We start from the raw sequence: 16,543 nt of genomic DNA on the forward strand, positions 1-16,543 counted from the left end.
GCAGACGTCCAAACGTTCACAACCCTTCGAATGGGGAAAATAATCTCATCCCAGACCGTGAGCCTGATACTTATCCAACATCCTGGAAGCCATGATTATAAGGATATCGTTTGTTCATTATGTGCCATGCTGTATGACTTGGGCGATTATGGTCTTTCCATGACCATGATTGTTCTTGGCAAATTTTTCTACAGAAGTGGTTTGCCATTGTCTTCATCTGGGCAGTGTCTTTACAAGATGGGTGTCCCCAGCCATTATTGTCTCCAGAGATTGCCCGCCTGGTGTCAGTGGTCGTATAACCAGGACTAGTGATATGCACCAGCTGCTCATATGACCATCCATCATCTGCTCCCTTGGCTTCACATGACCCTGATCGGGGGTGGGGAGATGCTAATCTAGACCTGCAGATTAGTGGGGGGGAAGGAGCAATTTATGCCTCCTTTGGTAGGGACGTATCTCCACCCTGCCACCCTTGTAAGGATATACCTGGGTTCAAAAAAATGAGATCCCACTCAACCATGGTCAATCTGAACCTGACCAGTGCCCAAAGACTCACGGTAGTTTTCCTACTTCCCCTACCTTGGAGATATCTGCAGAAAATGGAGAAAAGTTTGGCTATGGTGCACGTATAGTTCATGTATATTGCTATTGATCAACAAGAGGGCACATAAGGAAATCATATAAATTTGGGTGACGTACTGACCTAGGCCGTACCCAGATTTTTTTGTCTGAATGTATCCTCAAATCAAACCAATCCGACCCCGAGGCACATAGTCAATGGAGACACAAGAGACAGCAGATGCTGGAATCTGGAGCAACAAACCAGATTGTGGACCCAGCGGGGGAAGGGAACTGTTGATGCTTTGGTATCGAAACCCTGCTTCAGGACTGGTGTGATGCTCCATACAGGATCAATGGGTTCTCAGTATCAACAATGCCAAACCTTCAAAGAATTTAACCCATTTCAATGGGATGATTTTGTATTGTTTTCAAGCATCAGAGAACAGAAGCTTAGGCACTTAATTCCCTTCTGATAGGCACCTACAGTTAAAGGTAATTTACAGTGGCCAATTAGCCCACCAACCCATACTTCCTTGGGACTGGAAGGAAACTGAAATATCTGAGGGAAATATGCATGGTCACAGGGAGAACATGCAAACTCCTCACAGAGTAGCTGAGGTCAGGACTAAAGCTGGATCTCTGGAGCTGTGAAGCAGCAACTCCAGCAGTTGTGCCCATTGTCTAGTCCCTTTATATTTTGAAGCTGAGAATAATTTTGAGTGGAGCAATATTTTATGTCTGAGTTTGAGTGGAGTCCTGAGAAAGGAAAACCTGCTTCTTAAAACCAGAGCAGTTTCAGATCACTGCAGACCAAGTGGAAAGGAAGTACTTACTGTTTGCAACACTTTCGAAATTCTGGAGGAACTCCGCTGGTCAGGCAGCATGTATGGAAAGGAATAAACAGTCAACGTATCAGGATTGGAAAGGAAGAGGGCAGAAGCATTTATTTATAATCCTGCTGTAGAAGGAAATGATTTCCATTCTCTGTACTCACCATGTATTACATCACTACAAATAAGAAAGTTTAGTTACATCCTCACCAACATTACATCTGATTTTGGAAGCCTTCATGTGGAGGAAGGTGCAACTTGCGTGTAAAATACCTTCCCATTACAGGTTCCGAGGAGGCCTCGACGTCGCACATGGTCAGACCGGGTCTGAGTCCATCTACACTGTCTTCAAAGACCGAGAGATAATGTTTCATGTCTCCACTAAGCTGCCCTTCACAGAGGGAGACACTCAGCAGGTGAGTTCAAAGTGGCAATGCAGCCACTCAACCCAATCACAAGAACGCAAGGCAGTTAGAACAGGAGTAGACCATCAGATCTTTCAAGCCTGCCCCACCACTTAGTGTGATCATGACTGATCTGTGTTGGCCTGTGCCATTTCCCCATACCCCTAATCCTCCTCAACCTTTCAAATAGTTATCCATCTCCAATTTAAATTCTTCTATCAGCTTCCACCACCGGTTGAGGCAGAGAATTCCAGGGATAAGTGAAGAGATTCTACATGCGTCTGCTCTGAATGACCAGCTCCTTACCCTGTAACTATGTCACCTTGTTCATGACTCTCTCTGAATAGTGAAAACAATCCAACATCTACCCTCCTAAGCCTCCTTAGGATCTTATATATTTGAATAAGGTCACCCCTCATGCTTCTAAAACGCACAAATAGAATCATAGAAATTCATGACTACGGGGGAGGCCTGTTGACCCTTCACACCCATGACAGTTCTTGCCACTGCTTGTATTACGTTTTAAGTCGACATCTGGGCACTTTTTAAATGTGATGAAGTTTTGTGCTTCCATGAGCCTTTTAGGAAGAGAACGCCAGACTACTTGAAACAAAACCTCACCTCCTTTCCAGCCTGTCCACTGATTACCTTAAGTCTGTGCTCTCTAATTCACCTTCCTACTACAGGATGTGAATCCATTGCCTCCAGGTCCTCATGTATTACACAGTTCAATGAAACCGCTTCCTGACACAGCTCTTTCTGCTCAACAATGTAGGCCAGAATGTGAGGCAACACTTGCGGGCTGCCCCCAGCACATCCTTAAACTGTGTTCGTTGTTATGGAAATTAAGCATTTCACTCTGTTTGCATGTACATGATTAAAAGAATGAATCTGAATCTAAAATCTCTCTTCCCAAACCAACTGCCCCAGATTAATCAACCTTTCCTCTAAAACTCCCTGGTTCTGATAACATCTTTGTAAATCTCCCCTCACCCACCATAATGAAGGGGGGAAACTACAGAACTTCAAGGGCAATAACTTCTTTATTGTTGCTTGAGCCACAAGTAAACGGGGGTCTAAAAGATCAGGGAATTGAACCTATATTTAGAGAGATGTGGCTTATGAAATTCCAGCTCTGTTCTAGAAAAAAAAGGGGCTGTTCCATTGGGTTTTACCAAGTGGAGTATTCATTTCCCCAAATCTTTATCTTTTTGAAATATTTAGCTATTTGCCCCATTTGGAATATTCCTGACAGCAGAGGCCTAAATAACTGAGATGTCCTTTGTGCCAAAGGAAGGTTTACCTGGCATCTTGTCCCAGTGACAGCTTCGATGACTCCTCCACAGTGACCACTTCTCCCTCAAAACCTTCATGTAGCACTAGGGTAAATGATCAGCCATGATCTCATTGAGTGGTGGAGCACGCTTGAGGGGCCTGCTGGCTGGGTCATACTCTAGTTTCATGTTCTTACTCAATATGGTGATAAAATCTGTGACTGTCAGAAGAAGACTGGAGTTGGACGACTGTCCTTGTGCGTGCATGGGTAAGAGGATGGAAAAGGGGCTTGTTTTGTTGCTTGTTGTGTTCTGTGTTGTTCTGCCAAGCGTTGTGGGCATGCTATGTTGGCGCTGGAAAGTGTGGCAACACTTGTGGGCCGTCCCCAGCATGCCGAGGTTGCGTTGTTGTTAATGCAAATGACACATTTCACTGCATGTTTTGATGAACCTGTGATTAATAAATGAATCTGAAAGTGAACAATACAGTTCAATCCAGCCAACACTTCCACCATCCCTTCTTCCCATATCTCTCTCTGTCTCCCCACTCTCCCCTTCTCCTCTCTCTCCCCCTCTCCCCACTCTCCCCCTCTCCACCCCCTCCCTCTTCCCCCTCCCTACCTCCCTCTCCCCCCCTCTCTTCCTTCCTCCCCCCACCCCATCACCAACCAGCTGCAGCCTCCCAAATCCACCTCACTCCTTCCCCCACCTGTCCACCTTCTCCCTCCTCACCTGGATTACCTGCCTCTCCCCTCCTCCTCATCCCTTTACACTCTCCACCTCCCTTAGCACCCTCACTCTTGATGCAGGGCCGTGGCCCGCCTGACCCGTCGAGCTCCTGCAGCAGTTTATACACACAAGAGAGTCTGCAGGCGGTGGAAAGCTTGAGTAACACGCCCACAAAAGACTGGAGTCCTGGCAGAACGCAGTAAACCGGTGACATTTTGGTCCTGATAAACGTCAACTGTTTATTCCCCTCCACAAATGCCACCTGACTTGGTGAGAGCCTTCAGCATTTTGTGTGTGTTCCCTCCAGCAGTATGTTCGGTGCTCTTGCTGAACCTGTTCAGTGCAGGACGAAAATGTTCTCTACTTCTGCATCCTTGATTGACCACCCCCGTCACTCAGTCACTTTCCACTTAAATCCTACACCATTTCTGCTGTCTATCCTGCTCATTGGCTAAAGGACACTTTCCTTCGTGAATGATGCCTGTTCTCAATACTGCTTTCTGCACTTTGATCGTGTTTCCTGCTATATAAAAGTTATCACAGTGATTTATTTCTTTGTAAATCTGATTGAACTCTATCTTCAGTAAATCTGAAAGCAGGAAAAAAAATCCCCTTATTCAAATTAAGTAATTACAACTTCCTTAATTTCACCTCACAAAGTTCAGCAACTGAAATCTGCTTCCTAATCAGGTCCTGTCGAAGGGTGTCAACCTGCACCGTTGACTGTTCACTCCCCTCCAGAGATGCTGCCTGACCTGATGAGATCCTCCAGCATTTCGTGGGCATTGCTCTAGATTTCTAGCATCTGCAGAATCTCTTCTGTTTCTGAAATGATCTTCACTGTTTACTGAGCCTTAACTTGTGGCTTCTTCCTCAGATGTGGTAACTGGATGTAGTGAGGAGTAGTGAAAGAGTGTTTCTCCTGATGGTCTAAACATGGCTATGGAGAACATGCATTTGAAATCATGCTTGTGCTGTTACTTCAATGCACAGCTTTCCAAATCTAAATATACGAAGGACCTACTCTCAATAGCCAATTAATTAGTTACCTCCTGTACCTAATAAACTGTCCACTGACTGCATGTTCATGGTCTTATGGTACTGATGTCCATCCACTTCAAGACTTGACATCTTTGTCAAGTGAACTTTGTCAAGTGGTGTGCAGAAGAGCATCTTTGAGTTGCTGCCGCCTTCCTGTCAGCTTGAACCGGCTGGCCATTCTCCTCTGTCCTCTCATTAACAAGGTGTTTTCGCCCACAGAACTGCCACTCACTGGATGTGGTTTTTTTTTGCACACCATTCTCTGTAATCTCTGGAGCCTGGTTCTCAACCCATGGACCAATACCTTTAAGTAAGGTGTCCATGGACCACAGGTTGGGAACCCCTGCTGTAGAGATTGCTGTGTGTGAAGACCCTAGGAGATCAACATCAACAATCATTCCACAGTCAAACTCACTTAGATCATGTTTCTTCCCCGTCTGATGTTTGGTGTGAACAACATCTGCATCTCTTAACCACGCATAGAGCTTCTGCCACATGGTTGGTTAGATACTTCCATTAACGAGCAAATGTACAGGTGTACCTAATAAAGTGGCCACTGAGTGTATTTCCCTCAGCAGTGTGGTCAGACTCCAGTGGGCATAAATTTAAAATGGTTGATTGAAGGATTAAAGAAGAGATCAGGAGATATTTTCAGCCAATGTTTGAGGAAGATCTTGGGATGTCATTGTTCATCTTCAGTGCGAGGGCCAAGACTGTGGGAAATGAGTCCCTGTGGGATTCGGATGGAAAGCCAGCCCAGAGCGGCACTGGGCAGGGTCAGGAATCCCACTTGTACCCTGGCTGATCACTGAATGCCACCACTTACTGCAAAACTGGGCATGTTTTCCCTGGAGCAAAGGAGGCTGAGGATGATCTTGTAGAGCTTTATAAAATCGTTGGGTGGGGGGTAGATTGTCAAAGTCCATCTCCCAGGGTAAGCAAGTCTAAAACCAGAGGGGAAAGGTTTAAAGGGGACCTGAGACAAGTTTTCCGCACAGACCATATATGAATGTGGAATGAGCTGCCAGAGGAAGTGATAGAGGTGAGTACTGCTGAAATGCTTAAAAGACGTGTGGACAGGATATATTTAAAGCAGATGTTGATAGGTTCTTGATGACTAAGGGTGTCAAAGGTTACTGGGAGAAGGCAGGAAAATAGGGTTGAGGGGGATAATAAACCAGCCATGATGAAATGGCGGAGCAAACTCGATGGGACGAATGGCCTAATTCTGTTCCTGTGTCCTATGGTATTGTGGATAGGGAGTTTCGGGCGTATATGGGCCAAATACTGTCAAATGGAGCTCAGTGAGGAAGGTACATTTGTCAGCATGGACTCTGTAACTCAGCAGGTCAGAGAGAATCTGTGGGGGCAAGGGACAGTCAACATTTCTGTTGACCCTGGAACTGACTGTCCGATAAAGGCAGTAGCCTCCTCACGTTGTAACAGTACGTGTGTCGAGCCAGACTGTGTGATCAGACTAGATCACTCTTTTACAACCAGCGTAGACACTGAGATTCATTTATTTATCACATGTACATCGAAGCGCACAGTGAAATGTGTTTGTGTTAACTACCAGCACAAGCCGAGGATGTGCTGTGGGCCGTGTGCAACTGTCACCACACACTCCGGCACCAACACAGCATACCCATGATGTGTAACAGAACACAGAGCACAACAAGCAACAAAACAACAGCAGGAAAACAAGCCACTTATCTATAATATATTTTATATATATATATATATATACACACACACACACACACACACACACACACACACACACACACACACACACACACACACACACACACACACACACACACACACACACACACACACACACACACACACACACACACACACACACACACACACACACACACACACACACACACACCTGTAACCCCAGAACAGGCCTCTCTCTCAGCCTCCAGTCTCCAGACTTTGGCCATGGGACTTCCACTTCCGATTGATCTGTGGGCTTCAGACTCTGGCACTGACTCTGGACTGGCTGATGACCAAACCTAAACTGCAGGCCTCGACACGATGGGCCAAATGGCCTCACTCTGTGTGAAAAATTTTCTAAATTGGTTTATTATTGTGTCACGTATCAAGGTACATTGTAAAGCTTGTCTGGTGTGCCATTCATACAGATCAATTCACCAGAACTGTGCGTGGATGCAGTACAGAGCAAAACAGTAACAGAATGCAGAATAAGATGTTACAGTTACAACACAGGAAGACAATAAGGTGCAAGGCTAGAGCAAAATAGATTACAGGTTCCAGAGTCCACTCTTATTGTACTTGGAAACTAGTCAATAATCTTATAACAGCAGGATAGGAGCTGATTTGAGCCCAGTAACTATAACAAGCAATTAGGAAACTATCTCTACAACCCCTCCCCTTCCCTTAGGTTGCTACCTCATGAGGACTAGGCTAAAAGATTTAATACATTTCAGTTTAGTTCAGTTTTTCAGGAAGTGTACCTCTAAATATTGAAGTTTCAGCTTGGTTTGTGTTAGTGAAAGCAGGAAGGTAAGAGAGAAATTGAACCGGTGTATCACAACACTGGGTAAATTCAGCTGTCAGTCTGAAAAGTCATTCCAACAAAGTCATCCTAGAGGCCTGGGGTTCAGAAGCAGGCCATTCAGATCATTGTGTGTGTAGGCCTCCGTTAGTCTCGATAGACCATGGATTTGCACCTTGGAAAGTTTCCAGGGCGCAAGCCTGGGCAAGGGTTTTTTTATGGAAGACCAGCAGTTGCCTAAGCTGCAAGTCTCCCCTCTCCATGCCACCAATGTTGTCCAAGGGAGGGGCATTAGGACTCATAGAGCTTGGCACCGGTGTCGTCGCAGAGCAGTTAAGTGCCTTGCTCAAGAACACACATGTAAGCCTTAGCCAAGGCTCGAACTAGTGACCTTCAGATAACTAGACGAACGCCTTAACCACTTGGCCACGTGCCAACATCAGATCATTATAGATGTAACAGCCAAAGGCTGATTTCCCACCCTCATTCTGTACCCTGTCTATTCAAAGGTTCATCAGGGTGCTTTTTATATGTGATATATCTGTGTCCACCACCCTACTGGGAGGTAACTTTCAGACTCCCAACCGCAGTGTGGGTGAAAAATAAATTTCTCAATTCCCCTCTAATCCTTTGTACTTGGATCCATTCCTGCTAGTCTGAGGAATGACCAGCAGGCATAATTTTGTACTAATTTCCCCTCGATGTGTTTTGATCCTCAACCTGTGCAATCTCTCCTCATAACCACAGTCTCTCTTGTGCACAATCTCCATCTCTCAGATTAGTTGGTTATGTTGGATTATTTTAAGGTTGAAAGAGGTTGTAAAGATTGCAGCAATGAAGAACGGCCACAGAGACATCAAGCGCTGTTAAAAACAGTGCAGAAAGAGAGCAAAATAGTGAGGTGGAGTTCATGGGTTCCCGGACCATTCAGAAATCTGATAGAGGGAAATCGGAGGAGGAAAGAAGTAGTGTTCCGAAAACATTGAGGGTGTGCCTTCAGGCGCCCATACCTCGGCCCTGATGCTAGAAAAGAGAAGAGGGCATGTCCCAGATGGGTAGGGTCTTTAATGATAGATGCAGCCTCGTTGAGCACCACCTTTAGAGATGCCCTTGATGCCTTTATTCTGCATTTTTATTCTTTTACCTTATTCTTGCTCAGTGCTCAGTTTAATGTTTTTTTTTGGTATGAACAGTAGGTAAGATAAGCTTTTTATTGTATCTTGGTGACATGACAATAGTAAATCAATATCAATACCAATGGTTCCAATTGGTGACAATCACTGAAAGGATCAATGAATGCAAACATTACCCATGATTCTCACCCCACAAATGATGGGACCTGGTCCTTAATAACTTACTTCCCACAGTAGGGATGTGGGTTTTGGGTTGTACTTCAAATAATTTGCAAAATTAGGTAGTAAAGCTTCTCAGAGGGTGGTTGTGGTCTGGAATTCACTGCCTGGAAGAGGAAAAACCTTCATCATATTTAAATGGGACTTGGACAAGCACATGTAGGCCTGCAGACTGTAAGGGCAGATTAGGGAGGACAGCACTTTCTGAAATGGCATAGATATGATGGTTGAATGACCTTTTAACTCTCTAATTGTCCATGACTCCAAGGTATTTGTGGCCATAGTACCTGGTACAGCAGTTTCTGGACTGAAGTGGAGCATTTTGTTCATGCCATCTGTCCAATCATTTCAGTTTCATCGATTCATTATGCCCTGATGTTCCATTTTCACAGACTTTGTCCTGCCAAGACTACTGCATGGGCTTTTTAATGAGAATGAATAATACAGCTAGTGGCACAATTCCCCACAGTGATGAGACAATGGCTGCAACCACACTCTGCAGCGGGCCCCACGTCGGCGCTGAACCTAACTGGTGAACAGATTGGGATTTTTGGCCTGGAGCCAGGGTGAAGAGCAATTTAGAAACACTTTCCCCTCTTAAACGTCATTTGACGATTCTGGTGGGAAGTGTCCATGCACTCACAGTGGCAACTTTCTTCCGTACAGGAGTGAAACCTGGTGTGGTTTTCTGATGCTGTAGCCCACCCTTTTCAATGTTCAACGCTCAGAGATCATCTTCTGCACATCACTGTTTTAAAGCATGGCTATTTGAGTTACTGCAGCCTCCCTGACAGTTCGAACCAGTCTGGCCATTCTCCTCTGAGCTCTCTCATTAACAAATTGTTTTCACCCACCGAACTGCTGCTCACTGGATGATTTTTGTTTCTCGCACCATTCTCTGTAAACTCTAGAGACCTGTGCATGAAAATCTCGGGAGTTCAGCAGTTTCTGAGATACTCAAACCAACAATCATTCCATGGTCAAAGTCATTTCGATCACATTTCTTTCCCTTTCTGATGTTTGGTCTGAACAATAACTGAACCTCTTGATATGTCTGCAATTTTTATGCATTGAATTGCCCCCACATGATTGGCTGATTTAATATTTGTATTAACAAGCAGGTGTACCTAATAAAGTGGCCACTGAGTGTAATTATCCTTGGGTGCAGCACTCACCAGTTTTGACCAGTTCTCCCTCCTCCAGAGCCTTTACTCATGCCTAATATTTGTCAGGATAAGTATCTGAGGTTGTTCTTTTACTCAGAATGAGTCAAAGCTTTCACAAAAGGCATGAGCTTAATAAATGGACACCACCCAAACTGTCATAATAGTGACTCAGAATAATTCTCTCTCCAGTATCAAGGTATGTTGCTGCTTCTTCCCAACCCTTTTGCTTGGCTAATTGTTCAGTGTCTCCATCACAGCTACAGAGGAAACGGCACATAGGCAATGACATTGTGGCACTCGTGTTCCAAGAGGAAAACACCCCTTTCGTTCCAGATATGATCGCTTCAAACTTCCTTCATGCCTACATTGTGGTACAGCTCGAGGCCTCCAGTCCAAGTGAGACAACTTATAAGGTAAACTGTACTGAAATTATTAATTTTATTCATGACAAAACAAAAATTAGACCAGACCATTCAGTTAATGGAGCCTGGTCCACCATTCAATCAGATCAAAGTCAAAGTAAATTTACATGAATTATCAAACTATGTGTACGTCACCACATAATACCTTGAGATTTATTGTCTTGCAGGCATTTACTGGATAACAGTAGAGTTTACGAAAAAGTTCAAAGCAAATTTATTATCAAAGTACATATATATCTGCATATATAACTCTGAGATTCATTTTCTTCTGGGGATATTCACTAAACCCCTAATAGAGTAATAACCATAATAGAATACATTAAAGACCACACCTACTGGGCATTCAACCAGTGTGCAAAAGACAACAAATTATGCAAATACAAAAAGAAAAAAACTAATAATTAATTAATAAATAAATAAATAAATATTATGGAGAACATGAAATGAAGAGTCCTTAAAAGTGAGTCATCAGTTGTGGGAACATTTCAGTGATGGGGCAAGTGAAGTTGAGTGAAGTGATCCCCTTTGGTTTGAGCGCCTGTTAGTTGAGGGGTAATAGGCATTCATGAACCTGGTGGTCTGGGTCTTGAGGCTCCTGTACCACCTTTCTGATGGCAACAGAGAGTATGTCCTGGGTGGTGGGGGTCCCTGATGATGGATACTGCTTTCCTGTGACAATGCTTCATGTTGATGTACTCAATGGTGGGGGTGGAGCTTTACCCATGATGGACCGGGCATATCCACTACTTTTTGTTGGATTTTCCTTTCAAGGGCACTGGTGTTTCCATACCAGGCTGTGACGCAGCCAGCCAATATACTCTCCACTACCCATCTATAGAAGTTTGTCAGAGTTTTGAATGTCATGCCAAATTTTCTTAGACTCCAAAGGAAGTAGAGGTGCTGCTGTGGTTTCTTGCATGCTGGGCCCAGGACTATACACAAATAAAACAACACATAAATAAAGACTGATAAGCAACCATTGTGCAAAACAAGACTATTTGTGCAAATAAATAAATAATACTGAGAATATATGTCGTAGTGTCCTTGAAAAGTGAGTCTATGGAATCAGTTCAGAGTTGAGGTGAGTGAAGTTATCCACGCCTGATCCTTGACCTCAGTGAGCCCACAGCCCACTCTGGTTAAGAATGGAGTAAAGAAATTTCTCCTCATGCTTGTCCTAAATGACTAACTGCTTATCCTGAGACAGCGCCACCTAAGTCTATGAGTCTGGGGTTGACTTTGGTCCAAACTATCATGTTGCCGGTAACCTCATCCATCTGTTGAGAGTGAAGGAGATGAGAAGGTTGCTTATTGTTAAGTTCCTTCTACAGTTGATTAGCAGCACGTTGCATATTTTTCCTGATAGTCTTCCCAACAGAAGTTACAGTAGGTGTGATCTTGACTGAGCCAGTGTTTGGATAACAGCCATTTCAAACTCGTGGGCTTAGATTCATTCAGAAAGCACTCATGATAATCATCTTAACTCTTGCCAGGTTTCAGTAACCGCTCGTGAGGGCGTTCGTCACTTTGGCCCTCTACTGCCAAGCCCTCCAGTGTTTAAGAAGGTAAGACATAATGTATTTGTAATTCAGAATGAGGTTTATTATCACCGGCATGTGACGTGAAATTTGTTAACTTAGCAGCAGCAGTTCAATGCAATATATAATATAGAAAAAATAATTATAATAAATGAAATAAAATAGCAACAATAATAAATCAATTACAGTATACATATATTGAATAGATTAAAAGAACATGCAAAAAAAGAAATACTGTATATTTAAAAGAATTGAGGCAGTGTTCAAAGGTTCAATGTCCATTTAGGAATCAGATGGCAGAGGGGAAGAAGCTGTTCCTGAATCGCTGAGTGTGTGCCTTCAGGCTTCTGTACCTCCTACCTGATGGTAACAATGAGAAAAGGACATGCCCTGGGTGTTGGAGGTTATTAATAATAATGGACGCTGCCTTTCTGAGACACCGCTCCTTGAAGATGACCTGGGTACTTTGTAGGCTGGTACCAAAGGTGGAGCTGACTAGATTTACAACCCTCTGCAGCTTCTTTCAGTCCGGTGCAGTAGCCCCCTCCCCCCCCCCCCCATACCAGACAGAGATGCAGCCTGTCAGAATGCTCTCCACGGTACATCTATAGAAGTTTTTGAGTGTATTTGTTGATGTGCCAAATCTCTTTAAACTCCTAATGAAGTATAGCTGCTGTCTTGCCTTCTTTATAACTACATCGATACGCTGGGACCAGGTTAGATCCTCAGAGATCTTGACACCCAGGAACTTGAAGCTGTGTATTGTGTAAGTGCAGGATAAACATCCTTTACTTAACACAGCCTTTACCTTGCATGAAGGACCAATGAGCTCTCAGGGGAACAACTGTTCCTAATGGCATTGGAAACAAAGTGAGAATTTGAAACATTGAGAGAATTTGTGAGACCATATCTGGCATACTGTGTACAGCACTGACTTTCTGATTTAAGGAAAAGTGCTAAGGCATTGTAAGTAGGTAGCAACCTTTACCCGACTGCTTGTGGAATGTGCAGATTGTGGTTGGACAAGGCAATACCCTTTCTAGCTTCTTCCCCCTTCTTTTGCAGTCCCGATAAAGGGTCTCGGCCCAAAACGTCAAATTCCTCCCAAAGATGCTGCCTGACGTGCTGAGTTCCTCCAGCACTTTTGTGTGTGTTACTAAGGTAGACTTGTACCTGTTGGTCAGTGTTCTCCCAGAGAATGTGCAGATAATTTTTAGTAAGTTAGCTAGCACACAACCTTGGAATAAGTTTGATGTCTTGTCCTTGGACGTTGCGGGAATATTTATTTATTTTTCGCTTGGTCTGGGTTTCCAGACAGAAATCTTCGGTACCATGAGTAGACAAAGTGAAGCATACCAGACTGATTATGCAGCAATGAGCTCCAATGGTTACTTATAGATTATAAACTAGTATTTTATTGATATGCTGGGCCCTTTTATTTATTTTGTATTATATAGTATCATTGTGTTTGTTATAGTTTAAAATAGTTTGTCAATACAATTTTATACTGGTGTGAGATTAATTATTGCTTCCTGGTGAACAGTAAATTTGCATGGGTGTGTCAGTGTTCAGACAAATAACTGTCCTACTTTCCCTTAAAGGGACATTCAAACTTTTATGTTTGTGTTTACCCAAAACAAATTTACTCTAGACATGTTTATTTATTGGAAATGTCCTTGGCATTGTCATTCCCATGCATTGGAGAGTTACGTTGCCGTTAGCTTGTATTCACCTACGGTGAGAGGGTTACGCCTGATTTCATGTTTAACCTGGTTTCTAAGTTTGATTTGTGGGTACTTAGAGATTTTGCAATCAATGAATGCCCCACTGATGTCCCCAGTACCTGCAACTGTTATGCTGCTGGTTTCATTATGGTACAGTGGTCACTTACCATTCCAGTTGCAAACAGTACTGCACACTTCCCATTAATAACATTACTTACTTTCTGTTTTGCCACTGGCAATGAAGGTCTTCCATTTCTGGTAGTGTTCAGGGCTTCCTTCACCATGTCAGTAGTTTCCTTTTGCTTTTCACTAATGTCAGTCGTGCAAGTCCTGGGTGGAGACTCAGGAATACCATCGCACTCAGATGTAGAAGAATTCTTCATTGCTGTTTCCGTAACAATATTGTTTTACCAGTTAGGGTTGTCAGCCCTGAGCTGAACCCCCAAATGTGGAGGACCGGTGGACCATTCTAAGTCTGGCCTCTACCCTTTGACCTGTTTGGCATGGGTGACCCTAGCAAGAGCCGAAGTATAAAGCCCTGACTCCAGCCAACACAGCTCTCCAGGTCACCGAGGCATTCAAGCCTCCAAACCTAACGACAAGGTTGTGGTCCTCTTGGAGGGTTAATGAATGTTAATATCAGGTTTCTCTTTTTTGTGCCTGTGGGGAGAGCAACCGATCTCTTGTTTCCTTAGTGGAGCAATGGACAATGATTGGGCATATTCTAAAAGCAAAAATATTGTAGATGCTGGAATCTGAAATCAAAACAAAATATGCTGGAAATACTCAGCAGGTCATGCAGCGGCAAAGGGGAAAGAAAGGGGGATTTAAAGTATCAGTTCAATGATCTTTCATTGGAACTGAGTAAAGTTTAAAAATCAAACATATTTTAAGTTGAAGAGAAGGGAAGGGCAGAGAGAACAATGGGGATGTCTGTGGAAGGATGGAGATGAAGAAAAACGCCATTGATGCTGTTTGAGAGAAGATGGTGAAATCTTGTTAATCCCAGCTGATCCATCTGGTAGATGTGTAAATAGGAGATAATAGAGGATATAGGAAAGAAGGGAGAGCAGGAAAGATCATGTAATAAAACTGTGAGACCCTAAGACCTAGGAGCAGAATAAGGCCCTTTCGCCCATTGAGTCTCCTCACCCATTCCATTATGGCTGATATATTATCCTTCTCAACCCCATTCTCCTGCCATCTCGCCATCATCTTTGATCCCTTTACAAATCAGAACCCATCATCCTCCACTTGCAAAATACCGATGTTTTGGTTCCACAGTCATTTGTGATAAAGAATTCCACAGATTCACTGCCCCATTGCTAAAGAAATTCCTCCTCATTGGGGTGTGAGGAGTGCAACTCCACAGGTAATGGAAATCTGAATTAACGGAGCATGCTGGAATTACCCAGAAGACCAAACAGCATCTGTGGAGAGAGCGAAGCTGAGTTCATATCACAGGTTGGCAATCTATCACCTCTTGTGACATGACTTGGTTATCTGATACTGCAGAATCCAATCCTGAGGCAGTAATGTGTCCAGTGAAAAGATGAGAAGCTGTACCTTGAGTTAACTTTGGGCTTTATTGGAACAGTATTGGGCAGCGATGTTAGAGTGGGGAAGCAGAGAAGAATTAAAGTGACAGGCGAATGGAAGCTCAGAGTTGCCCTTGTGGACTGGACGGAGGTGTTTGACAAAATGTCTATTCAATCTGAGGGTTGTTTCTCCATCACAGAAGAGATCATGTAACAAATACCAAATGCAGGATATTAAACTGGAAGAATCAGTATCAGAATCAGGTTTAATATCACCGGCATATGTTGTGAAATTTGTCAACTTCAAGGCAGCAGTACAATAAAATACATGATAAATAAATATAGAGAAAAAATGAATAACATTAAGTGTGTAATGTAATAGATATATATATTAAATAGTTAAGTTAAAATAAGTAGTGCAAAAGAAAACTGAAATAAAAAATTAGGTGGCGTTCATGGGTTCAATGTCCCTTTTGAAATCTGATGGCAGAGGGGAAGAAGCTGTTCCTGAATTGCTGAGTTTGTGCCTTCAGGCTTCTGTACCTCCCTCCCAATGGTAACAATGAGAAGAGAGCACGTCCTAGGTGGTGGGGATCTTTAATGATGGACGCCGCCTTCCGAAGGCACTGCTCCTTGAAGATGTCTTGGATACTATGGAGGGTGGTACCCACGATGGAGCCGACTAATTTTACAAGTTTCTGCAACTTGCTTTGATCGTGTGCAATAGCAACCCCCCCGCCCCCCCAGGCCCCCAGCCAGTCAGAATGCTCTCCATGGTACACTTATAGAGGTTTTTGAGTGTTTTAGTTCACCAACTAAATCTCCTCAAACTCATAATGAAATATAGCTGCTGTCTTGCCTTCTTTATAACTGCATCAATATATTGTGTCCAGGTTAGGTCCTCAAAGATATTGACACCCCAAAACTTGAAATTGCTCACTCTCTCCATTTCTGATCCCTCTTTGAGGATTGGTTTGTGTTCCCTCATCTTACCCTTTCTGAAGTCCACATTCAGCTCTTTGGTCTTGCTGACATTGAGTGCAAGGTTGTTGCTATGAAACCACTCAACTGACTGGTATAGCTCACTCCTGTCACAAATAAGAGAAATTCTGCAGATGCTGGAAATCCGAGCAAAACACACAAAATGCTGGAGGAACTCAGCAGGCCAGGCAGCATCTAGGAAAAGAGTACAGTTGACGTTTTGGGCTGAAACCCTTTGGCAGGACACTTCCAGCCCGAAACATTGACTGTACTCTTTTCCTAGATGCTGCCTGGCCTGCTGAGTTCCTCCAGCATTTTGTGTGTGTATCTTGCCCTTTTGCACCACCTGAAATTCTGCCAACAATGGTTGTATCATTAGCAAATTTGTAGATGGCATTTGAGCTATAGCTAGCTACATAGTCGTGGGAGTAGAGGGCCAAGCACACACCTCTGTGC

The 16,543-nt window shown here is 43.6% G+C and overlaps 1 protein-coding gene across 11 annotated transcripts in view; it reads left to right on the top strand.

Moving 5' to 3' along the window:
• LOC140731666 (rap1 GTPase-activating protein 2-like) overlaps positions 1-16,543 on the top strand; it is a 492,373-nt gene that overhangs the window by 446,618 nt on the left and 29,212 nt on the right. For all 11 annotated transcript variants that reach the window (XM_073053304.1, XM_073053305.1, XM_073053306.1 and 8 more), the window contains 3 exons: positions 1,678-1,807; positions 10,142-10,297; positions 11,800-11,871. In XM_073053304.1, the coding sequence (XP_072909405.1) occupies positions 1,678-1,807; positions 10,142-10,297; positions 11,800-11,871 (358 nt within the window). The remainder of the gene's footprint in view (positions 1-1,677; positions 1,808-10,141; positions 10,298-11,799; positions 11,872-16,543) is intronic.

The sequence above is a fragment of the Hemitrygon akajei genome, chromosome 8, assembly GCF_048418815.1.
Source record: "Hemitrygon akajei chromosome 8, sHemAka1.3, whole genome shotgun sequence".
Classification (NCBI taxonomy): domain Eukaryota; kingdom Metazoa; phylum Chordata; class Chondrichthyes; order Myliobatiformes; family Dasyatidae; genus Hemitrygon; species Hemitrygon akajei.